Source organism: Xiphophorus hellerii, chromosome 4, assembly GCF_003331165.1.
Source record: "Xiphophorus hellerii strain 12219 chromosome 4, Xiphophorus_hellerii-4.1, whole genome shotgun sequence".
In the NCBI taxonomy this organism is placed as follows: Eukaryota; Metazoa; Chordata; class Actinopteri; order Cyprinodontiformes; family Poeciliidae; genus Xiphophorus; species Xiphophorus hellerii.
Window position 1 is genome coordinate 13,844,999 of NC_045675.1, and position 11,794 is coordinate 13,856,792.

At 36.0% G+C, this 11,794-nt stretch overlaps 1 protein-coding gene across 4 annotated transcripts in view; it reads left to right on the top strand.

Moving 5' to 3' along the window:
- The window catches only part of LOC116718451 (CUB and sushi domain-containing protein 1), a 431,730-nt gene extending 420,206 nt beyond the window's left edge, over positions 1 to 11,524 (top strand). For 2 of the 4 annotated variants that reach the window (XM_032560407.1, XM_032560408.1), the window contains exons 74-75: positions 479 to 541; positions 3,481 to 11,524. In XM_032560407.1, coding sequence (XP_032416298.1) covers positions 479 to 541; positions 3,481 to 3,640 — 223 coding nt within the window. In that variant the 3' untranslated portion in view covers positions 3,641 to 11,524. The remainder of the gene's footprint in view (positions 1 to 478; positions 542 to 3,480) is intronic. The other 2 variants (XM_032560409.1, XM_032560410.1) reach the window with 1 other exon arrangement.
- Positions 11,525 to 11,794: the final 270 nt, after the last annotated feature.

Here is an 11,794-nt window from a genome sequence, read left to right on the forward strand (position 1 = left end):
TTTGACTCCAACTGCTGTTGACAGATCGTTAATCTCTCCCAAAGTCTTTAATGAGCGTTGCCTCATTGTTCTCCCACGGCTGCAGTTATACCTGTTCTTAAGCATCATTTTCAAATACAATTTCCTTCCTCTTAACTTTTCGTAAAATGCTAGTATGCAGCACTTTGAACAAACAACTTTTTTAGGAATGTCCTTTTATGGCTCACATTCTTTGTGGGTAATGTCACTGACTGTGCTGGACAACATAGTTGTAACATTTCTGCTTCAAGCTTTTTTTTTATTAGTTTTAAGTAACATTCTAATTAAAATATAGGAGTTTCACTTTTTAAATTGAAATACTGAAATAGATTAAATATTTGATGATGATATATCTCAATTGCACATTCATATACGATTGAAACTACCAGGTCTTGTTTAACAAACATTGCAAGTTCTGCAGTTCTAATCGATGTACATTAAAGCTGCTGGTTGTATGCAGGACATTGTCTGCTGACACAGATGACAATGAGAGACCAAAAAACACCTGGGGGCCTGGCGGCAGGTAAGACTGGCACCTGTCATCCATCTGGTTCTAACAACCAGACCTCCGCCCGCCGCCACATCCTCCGTCAAATTTCCCATCTCTTGTTTTTAGTTTGCAATCTGTTATTCATGCTGTTTAGTAAGGCTGCACAATATTATGTGGACCTAAATTAAAGCTTAAAACACAATTTTGGGATTACTTGCATCAGCAAAGAGCAATTGGGGTGATGTTTCTACTCAGAAGAGAACAAATAATATGAAGTTTTTCTGAAGCAGTGCAGCCCTACTGTGTCCAAACAGCAATCATTAAAAGCTTTATCAGGGCATTTTATTTTGTCTTTGATCTCATTGTCATCTCCCTGTCAGCATGATGTCATTAAGACCAATCTTTAAATTGTAAATGAGTAAAGTTACTCAGATGCTTTGATGCACTCTTGCATTAATAAGTTTGTTCATACTGTATCCAGTATGACGCCTTGCATTCATTATACTCTATATAGTTAAATCTCTGCAGGCATGTTTCAACATCTACACCACTACAATGGCAAGCCGACAGAAATATAAATTAATACTTCACATGCTGATAAGTAGTTGCTTAATGAGAAACTAAAGGGTTTGCATGTGTGTGTGCTCTGCAGTTTTTTTTCTGTTGTGACCCATTTGTCTATATAGTATCTACAACACTGTCAGAGCAATTATGTGTGCCATTTGTCATTTTCCTGATAGAAGGAAAGTTTTGCACCTACAGCCGTGGCCGGTGCCATGATTTAAGCTTCTTCCATGCAGGGAGGTCCATGCCATGTGTTGGTGTGTGCAGTTTTGTAAAGTAATGGCTTGAACATGTAGGGTAGGCTTAGTGGCTCCCCAGGGTTGAATTTCCACCATTGCTCACACACACGCACCCCAACGCGCGTACACCCACTCTTAATGAGGTCAGAATCAAACAGCAGCAGCACTCCTCGCTGCAAGTAGTTCCACAGGGTGTAGAAGTAAGTGATTAAATCTAACAGGATTAAAGGAACTGATTATCTAAAATGTAATCTGCAACAAACAGACAAATTAGGAAAAGTGTATTTGTCAGTCTTAAATGTTCAGTTAGACCACAGTTTAAAATCTTAATTAAAAAAAGCATGCTGTGAACATGTATGTGTATTAAAGATACATGTATATATTTTGAACTGCAACCATGGGGATTCCAGCTTATTTAAAATGTTTGGACACTCTATCTTTTTCATTTTTACTTATAACTTCCTCACCCTAAAACTGTTCAGTCATCGCTGCAAATCAGCTTGTTTAAAAATAGATCTAAAAGGAATGTTAAATAAATTTAACTTTGCATTTCTGAGATCTACAGATGTGGTTTTGAGGAACAAAGTTATGAGTCATACCTATAAACTTCTTAAATTTTTCCTCCCATTTGTGAATGGATATGAGGCGTTAAACTGTCTAGTTATTTCTGAACTAATGTATCTCCCTATGAGCTCCTGTGAAATTAAAAGAGCTCAGGGGATCATGCATTGCAAATCAACACAATAAAGCATGGAAATGTTTCTATAACCCTGGCTAATGTGAGCTAATGACTGAAACATGATCTGGTTTCTTATTGATTGTTAGCAATAGAACTTTTTTCCCCCCATCGTTTACACTTTACCACCAATTATTAGAGTAAAAAGTACCACTATTAACAACATCACAAAAATACTGATTTTTTTATCCAACTTAAAAGTCTCTTGATTTTTAAAGTTAAATTATCTAAGCCTTGCTTTGGAAATTGCACACATATCTAGAGGGCAATGGACTTAATTTCAATGTCAAGACTCCATGTGGAGCTCATTTAGATATAAGTCAATGCTACTTCTGTCTATGGTCCTGGTTTAGACCAACTATAATGTCTGCAAGTATTAGTTGCACTGAAAGAAATTATCCAAAAAAGTCAAACGGTAAGGCAAAAGTTACAGATTGTGTCATTTGAGCCCTTTTTGTCAGTTGTGACATTGTAGAGAACAGTGATTTGCAGATAAATAATCTTTATTTTAGCTCATTTGAGAACCAAACATTGTGGTTATAATGGTAAATATTATGGGATATCTACTGTACTGAATATGGTTTTCACAATACAAAAATTTCAAACTCAATGCATTTACTAAGAAAATGCTCAATAGCAATGAAACATTTTTTAAGAGACAATATTCTTGTTAAGAGTAAAAAATACTATTAATCATGGTCTGATAGAACTTTGAGCCCAGGAAGTGGTTCTTAATGAGAGAGCTCAGACCTATGGGACAGTCACTCATGTCCACAAAGCTAATATCTCAACAGATTGCTAGCTGATGTTATCCAGCATTAGCACAACTACATGCGAGATTGCTCAACATTTCTAAAGAGGGTTGCATATGTTTTGGTTTTTTTGTTGTCTTTTTTTATGTGCTTGCCTATTGTTGATCAGGTGAGCGGTTCTTCGGAGGGGAGGGCTGAGTGTTTGGGTTTCTTTATATTGATTTTGACGCAGATTTGCATTTTTGAAAAATTCTTCTTTAGCACTGATTATATCAAAAATATTGATTATTTTGACAACTTGATCACTGACAAGTTGAAGCAACACATTTCAATCTAAAATGTTGTTGGAACAATTATAGATATGATAACACTAAATATATACAAATATTTACCTTGACATCTATGAACCATTTAGAAATTGTTTTGAAGCATTTTCTGCATTATTTTGAGCCACTAAGCCTAAGAAAGTAGGCTTTATAAAAAATGACAGCAAGGAATCAAAACGGTAAAGCAATTTCTCATCATTAAAAATCTGCACATGACTGATTGTGTGGTTTGTTTAGGATTTTGTGTTTGAAATCCTTGTTAAAATTGGCTTTGTTTTTATATATATATATTATATGATTTACGTTAGCAGATAAAGTTGTACTGGTTATGCAGTGTTGCTTCTCTTTTTTTCAGGACCCGTCCAAAGGTCCAATTCAACGGCTATGTCGGACATGAGAGCTCCAATGGGCAGGCATCATTTGAAAATCCAATGTATGACACCAACATGAAGCCCACGGAGGCTAAGGCAGTTCGATTTGATACCACCCTGAACACAGTCTGCACTGTGGTGTAGTTGGGCAAACCTGTTTCTGCCCATAAAGCGGTTCAGACCACCTTCATGTGGCGGTCTGCTGAGTGGTGTAACCAAAATAGAAAGCAAACAAACCTAATATCTGGACTTGTCACCATGAGCAGCCTTTGTGTATCATGCTGGTGCCCTGCCAGCAAAATCTTCACAATAATGCAGCTCTACTCCACTTCCTTCCACTCTGATGGCATTTTTCCGCTCTGGTTTGAGGGAGAAAGACAGAAAAGATAGTTGATGGTGACAGAAGAAAAGGCAGTAAATCATGACCTCATCAAATATCACGAAGTCTGATTTCAGGAGATTACTGTTTCAGCTACAGTTTTTTTTTGGCCCTGATACATTTCAAGGATGTATACAGATGGTATAGCTAGTTGAACTGCTGCTAAGAGCATGCTCATCAAGTTTGAAGAAGTTGCCCTTACTTTTTCTTGGAAAAAAAGCTCTGCAGTAAGGGTCACATAACTAAATCAGCAGCAGTTATTTCCAATATCATCCCACACTCCCATGCCAAATTTGCACAGTGGTACAGGCTTATGAACTTCCCCGCTGCAGGCCAGATATGGGTTTGACCAACACGAGGTTTCACCCTCAGGGGAAGCACATACACCTAGTCTACCTTTCATACCCTCACAGATATAAGATGGACCCCATATAAAACCTTAGATAGTAACTGGTGCTGGACCAAAATCATCCCACTGACTTTCCGTCCTTCTGGATTTGACAAATGAACCTTTTACAGTCTTTCTTGTGTTAGAACCTCATGTAGGTTCCACAGATTTGCGTACATTTAAAAACCAAATGCAGTGAATATGATTAGTTTAATGGATTAATTTAATATTAACCTGTTTGACATTTGGTGAACAAAAATCAGGGTTAGATGAGAGTTAAGTTTGAAAATGTTTTAGCCTATTTAGAGAGCTGAGCGACAAGCAGGACAATCACAGAGTTAGGTACGATTAGTGGACAGATATTACAACAATTTGTTTCATGGATTCTTGTAATTTTCATTAATTTATGCCACTTTTATGCCTTTTATGACAGCACCGTAGTACACTGCAGCTAAATAGGTTAAAACATAGTAAATCAAGCCTCTCTAAACTATGTTTTCCAAAGGTTTTGCACCATCACCAAGCGTTATCCCAAGCTAAGCGAGTTTCCAACACGTTCAAATATTACAAGAAGATGGTAAACACCAATAAGTCCTGCACAGTATTCAGTTGTTGAAACATAAAACCAGTTGATTGCGTTGTAATGCCTTTGCAGACTATGGACTGGTTTCCAGAAGCTTGTCAAACACAATCAAACATTTGTTTTTTCCTGGACTCGTCACAATTCTGTGCTTGGTGGCTTAACAAGTGGAAACCTGGAGGCAATAAGCTGTCAGGATTGTCAACTGCTGCAATCAACTGTGCCCAAATCCAGGAAATGATTTGTTCTCTTGTAACTCTGGTCTGGACTATCAGCCGCAAGATGACTGATTCCTTTTCTACACTGCACTCTCCAGCCACAAAATCCGAAATAAGATAAACTGATTTGCTGACAGACTGTCTGACTGACAGCAACTGGACAAATGGACGCAGACAAAAAAGTGCAGTTAGTCACTGTTGTCAGTCAAACTAACTGTAAAAAGAGACATGGACATGTTAGAGTGGAAACAGAGACATCAAGATGTCTCTATGTGTCTCTTCTGGTATTTTTCTTCAGTGAAGATATCAATGAACAGACTCGTATGTTCAAAAGCCCAGCGGCTCATTGGGACTTCCCAAACTACGGCTGCTGGGAACTCTAAAATATAAAGTTTATATAAATCGCACAAATTTTGCACTAGTGTTATTATTTTTTTGTTTAGTTTTGTTTTTGTTCATGTTTTTTTTTTTTTTTTTGCCCCATTTGGGACGAGGGAACGAAGAGAAGATTTGGGAACAGAAATGGGTTTGCTAAAGGAGTTATTCAAAAAAGAATTTTAATTCAAAAGCTTCTATCTTTAAAAAGACAATATGACTAAATACAGGGTTACAGTGTGTTTGTATATACACATTTATATTTCTTGCTCCCTGTTAGCAGTTGTTTATTTGTTGCCATACATGCTAGCTAATCAGAAGTGTGGGATTTCCCATGTGAAAGAGATAGACAGGAAATGTTGTCAGTTTCTTGCTCTTTCTGAAAGCTTTTACTTGCTTCAATGTAATTGGTAGAAGAAACAAAAGGAGAACATCACATTCATTAAAAACTAGTTACAATAACTTGCAAAATACCTATCCAAAAAATAGTAATTTACACAGAATACATTAGCAGCTTTTTTCTTGAAAATGGGACAATTTCGAGTATTAGCTTTCAGAAAAGCCCTGCAACCATTTCTCTAACCATCTTTAAAAGGCACATGTTCCTTTCCACCACTATTATTGTGCATCCTTTCATCACATTACATGTCTGATGCACACAGTCTTGTTACAACAGCCTTTTCAAAGAGCACAGAGAGTTTGTGATTGGTTTGAGAAGCGGTCAGCAGTCAAATAAGTTCATGAGGAAGGCAACATGCACATTTAGGGTAGTCAGCAATTATATCCCCGTATTATTTAAGAAATACCTCATCAGCAGACAGTGTGTCAAATCCTTCATTATGAATGCTGGATCATCACTGCAACAAATATACAAGCTTACGGACAAACTTATCCCGCCGATTTCCTGGAAATTTAAAATGTTGCTCTGACATCCATAAATCTGTAGGACTCAAGAAAATCCACAAGTTTCAAACATTAAGCCTGTTATTTTTCGCAGTGTTTTCTAAAAATACTATTATTTTTTCAAAAGTTGCTGCACTTGGTTTATGTAACAGATTTAATTGCTTTCACTGTGTCTCCTTTGTTGTTTCCAGGGTTTGTTTCATGCTTCACACACAACATTCTGAGAATATTTTTATACATCCAGCATTTGCGTTAAGCCTCATGTTTTGTTTTGGGGGTTTTTTTTGTTTTTTTTTATGTTTTCCATGTTTTGTTTTCTTTTCGTTTCTCAACCACCATCCACAGCACAACCACAAAAACTTTCTCTAAAATTGAATTCATGTGCTGGTAGATTAGGGACATGTAAAGAGAAGAGCTTCCAACAGACAAAATAATGACATCTTCTAACTAATGTGTCATATTTCTTGCAGAGAGAAGTCGTGTTAAAAGTAGCTGATTATTCTGAAGAACTCAAATACCCCAAAAGTGTGCACGAGAAGATTGTCAAAACTCTACGGTTTTCACCTCATTTACTGGAAAATGACTGTGCCCCAGACCTCAGTGCTGCAAATGAAATGCTGTTAAACAATGCTGGTTGAGTCTGGATAGACATTGTTTTATGTAAAACAACCATTGTGATGCAAAGACAGAAAAATTGATGAACAGAGCAGCTCTTAAAAATATTTCAGCAAGGAATATAGGAATAAACAAGACATCTGTAAACAACAGTGGAGCGTCTGCTCACAGTCATGAGCCACATCTCTTCCTTCTTTCTTTTTTTTAATTGCGAGAGAGCTTTTTGTGCTTCTGGTTTTAATTGATTTGATTAATTCAGCGTAGATTTCCTATGGAGTCAGGAGTGCATAATAGAGCCTGAAAATTAGAGGCTGGTTTCCAGAACCGTATTAAAAGGTCTAGTTTTATAATTACTGAACGATATATGATCTCCTAGTGTACCTGAAAGAGAGAATTTATTCAGGCATGCCACAATGTAACTGCACTACCGCAGTTAGATCTGACATCCTCCAGGCCCATAAAAACACGGCATAATGCAGAATGTCATTTTGTGCAGATACTGAGTTTCCTGCACGGCTGTCAAGTCTTTGTAAAATTTCTATAAGCACACTTCAATGCATGCTGAGCTCAGAACAGGATTTTCCACCCACTAATGTTTCAATATTTCCCCTGATAACCACGTCTGCAGTGACAGATGTCAGGCGCTATTTGACTTCATTGTGTTATAAAAACAGATATCCTTCACAGACTTTCTGTGAAAGGTGGGCCCAGTTGCATCTAAAAATGTGGCGTAGAAATATAAGCCCATGGCAGGAAATGTTGAATTAGTAACCTATTCTTAGGTAATTGTTATATGTGAGAAACTGTCTGTGTAACATGACAGAAACCACTATCCATTTATGTTATTTATATGGTCCGTAATCATGTCTATTTTTATGTCTGATCCTGACAGTCAGTGTATTTTTAACCTGCTAGCCTTATCCGAGTGAGAGACAAATGTCAAGGGCAATGCGAGAGAGACTAACACAGACGTGAAGAGATTGTGGAAACCCATCTGTGGGATAACATTAAGAATCGTTTTGATGCATCGGACTATTTCATCTTTACAGAAATTTAGGCTCAAAATTATTCAAATGCCTGATGGCTTTAGAGTTCAAGTTATTTTCATTTAATCAAGAAGTTTATTTCTGACTGGAACTAACACTGGTGTTACTAAAAATACAAAAACAATGTACAAAAGTTACATTCTATTATTTTTATATTGCTTGTGAAAAAAACCCAAACATTTACACCTTTTTCCATCATTTATGAGAATGCCTTTTTTCCATTATATCATTGGAACCATTCTCACTTCTAATACTGAAAATATTTGTGGACGCTTCCATAGATTCAAGTCAAAATTCTGGCTGGGCCATACTGAACTATTAACATTACTTCCAAGGAGAAGAAACATAAAATTAAGAGATTACTTGGCCTAATTCTATCTGTAGTATTGATCATTTTAACCCTCCCACAGACCTAAATGGGTCGAGCAGACCCTGTGTGAGCTTGTTACCCTGTTCCGGTCGGACTGACCCCATATGTGCTTTTACAAGTTTTTATTTATTTTTTTATCAGTTTTGGGAACTGATAAAAAATAAATAAATATAATAAGCATAAATAGGACACCTCCATTACCTCGGTCTTCTCGAGTGTCAAACTAGGACTGTGGGAGGGTTAGGTCTTATTGTATGTAAGTCAAAAAGTTATCTGCCTAAGTGATTTAGCTGGTATAATTGATTTAGACCCTGGAAAGATTTATGTTTTTCACAATTTTGAGGCAATTTCTACTGTTTATATAAATTACCTAATATATACGCAAATGTTTAAAATACAGAATCAATTTTAATTGTTGAACTGAATACAATTTTAATCTTCCAAAACATGGTTACGAATGCAACATAGAATTGACAGTTCTGATGCCATATAGACTAAAATATCATACAGTGCCTTGGCAAAATATTCATACCCCATTACAACCACAAATACCAATGTATTGAATTTGGTTTTACGTTCATATTTATAGAGTACAAAGTGGAGCATACAGCAATTACGAAGTGGAAGAAAACTAATAGAACTTTTAAACATTTATACAAAGTCTACGTATGTATTCAGTTTCTCTGAGATAATGCTTTGTAGAACCACGTTTTCCTGCAACTACAGTCTTTTAAGATACTTTTCTTTCAGCTCTCCACGTTCAGAAAAAATTTGGCCCATTCTCCTTTGCAGAGTAGCTCAGGCTCTCTTGAAAAGGATGGAGAGAATCCTTGAATTGTGATTTTCGAGTCTTGCCACAGATTCTCAATGGGATCCAGGTCTACACTTTCAGTTTGCCATTTTAACACATGAATATGCTTTGATCTGACTGTTTGATCTAATCATTATAGCTTTGGCTGTCTATTCAGAGCCATTGACCTGCCGGAAAATGAACTTCACACCCATTCTTAAATCCAACAGATTTTCTTTCAGAAATGCCCGTTTTTAGCCCTTACAGTTTCCTGTGAACTCCGACCAGCTTTCTGCCCTGTTCAGGGTCTTTTGCAGTGCTAGTTGTTCTTCACACAAAATTTTTTAACATTTTTTTTTTTTTAGTATTTGATTATGTATTAATTATTTAATAAAAAAAATATTTACATGTTTTCTGAGTTCCTTGCATTGCTAGTGAAAAATATTACCTATTACCTTGAAATAGTTTTTGCAAGATAATTGTGCTTCAAATTATTCCACCACCTTTTTTTGCATTTGAACAAACAAAGGCCTCCATGGAGCAGCTTTTTCAATTCACTTTTCATAGAGTTTGCCTCTGAAAGCAAATGGTTGTGCTGAATTTTATTTACCAAGGGAGTCCCAATAAAGTGGACAGAATACTTGTGCATGCCATTCCTTTCAGATATATTTGTAAAAGATTATGAAAACCACATAATTTCCCTTCCACTTTGTAGCTGTGCACTGCTTTGATTTTAAAAATGTTATTTATAAAAATGACAATGTGAAATTAATTTAAGGGTTTAAAATACTGGGCTGCACAGTGGCGCAGTTGGTAGCACTGTTGCCTTGCAGCATTAAGGTCCTGGGTTTGATTCCCGGCCCGGGGTCTTTCTGCACGGAGTTTGCATGTCCTCCCTGTGCATGTGTGGGTTCTCTCCGGGTTCTCCGGCTTCCTCCCACAATCCACAAACATGACTGTTGGGTTAATTGGTCTCTCTAAATTCTCCCTAGGTAACTAAACCTTATTATTTCTGAATCGAGAATTTATCTGCAGTCCCGTTTTCTTCATTAGAAAGATAAATAACTATCAGTTGAGCACATGACCGCTTTTTCATTGAGATACAAAACAAAATTATAAAGTTAAACTGAAGAGATGTGTTCTCATTAACTCATTAACATGCAGGAAGTGGCTGGTGCATTTAAAAATATGCTGAAATACATATATACATTTTTTTTTTCCATTTTGATGTCCCCCGTGGCACGGAGATGAGTTGAGAAATGGTGCGTCTTTAACCGAAAGTCACTGTCATCTAAAATGTTTGTTTTTAGCTTTGTGATGCCTCCATTTTCACTGCTGTCATCTCTCACCACCATTATCATGTGCTGCTGAACTTGAAGTAGGTGCAAAAGAAAAAAAAAACATTTTTGTACAAAAATCTATTTTTTATGAAGAGATTTGTAAAAAAAAAAAATTATCAAAACAAATTATTAAACATGCTGTAATTTTTATGAATAACAATGTAGGTACAAATAAAATCTTGTTCATTGAAATCAATGTTTTTACTGTTATACTCCATGTAAAGATCTATGGTTGAGACTGAGTATCAAATATCAAAGTTTCATATGATCTTATTTGCCCGTCATGGCTGCTTTTACACAGGAACACACAAGCTTGAGAGCTGAAGCCAAATGAAACTTTTCTCCAGGTAATAAATGTGAAAGAAAATATTGAGTCTAAAACAGTTTCTGTAGCAAGGTGGGATTAATTTCATGTTTCATTTTTTAACATTAAAGCTTTTATGATGTAGTCAGAATTTCTGATTCTTTGTGCTCATTGATACCTGAGTCGTTATTTTTAAAATCTTTGAAATATTAACAGTACATGTGTAGAACACCAAATGTATTAAGTAATGGGTTGAAATCATTCCAACTTTAAAACACATTGTTCCTGTGTAACAGCAGCTCTATATGGCTACTCCTCATACTTATATCTTAGAGAGAATGGCTTTTAGAGGCAATTTTTTTTTTTAAATTGGATGGTTGGTTTTTTTCTTTTATTTTTTTACATTTTAAATTTGTTTAAATTAAAAAAGAGCAAACTCTCTTTTAGCTTAATAGATCTGTTTGGATCATTGAGCTGTGATACAATTTTGATGTAGCATCATGAATTTTTGGCAGCAAATTTGAAGGTATAAAACTACACTGGTACTTCAGGCGAATTACCCAGTCCTCCAACATGATCACAAGGGAAACACACAGTGGAGTGTTACAAAGACTTACATAACAGTTTGTGCATTCAGCCTCACAGCCTGCAAGACTCACCGTTTATCTATCAGATATTTTGGAGATATTATTTGAGAATAAAGTTTTTTTTATACCATAACCCAAGATGTCTTCTGTAGTTTTCTTTGAGTCACTATCCTGTTGTTCAATGGATCCTAACACTGATGTGGTTTTACACCTTTTCTTTCTGTAGTAACCAAGAATGTGACCAGAAATATTTTTCTAATACAGCACAGAATATAATTGCATAATTTTCAATAATACAAGTTTTTAAGACAACGTTATGCTAGTTTGTCAATGACAAATGTTATTACATTAGTTAAGCCAGGTTGGCACATCTATACTGCATATAAGTCCAGCTGCTACGGAA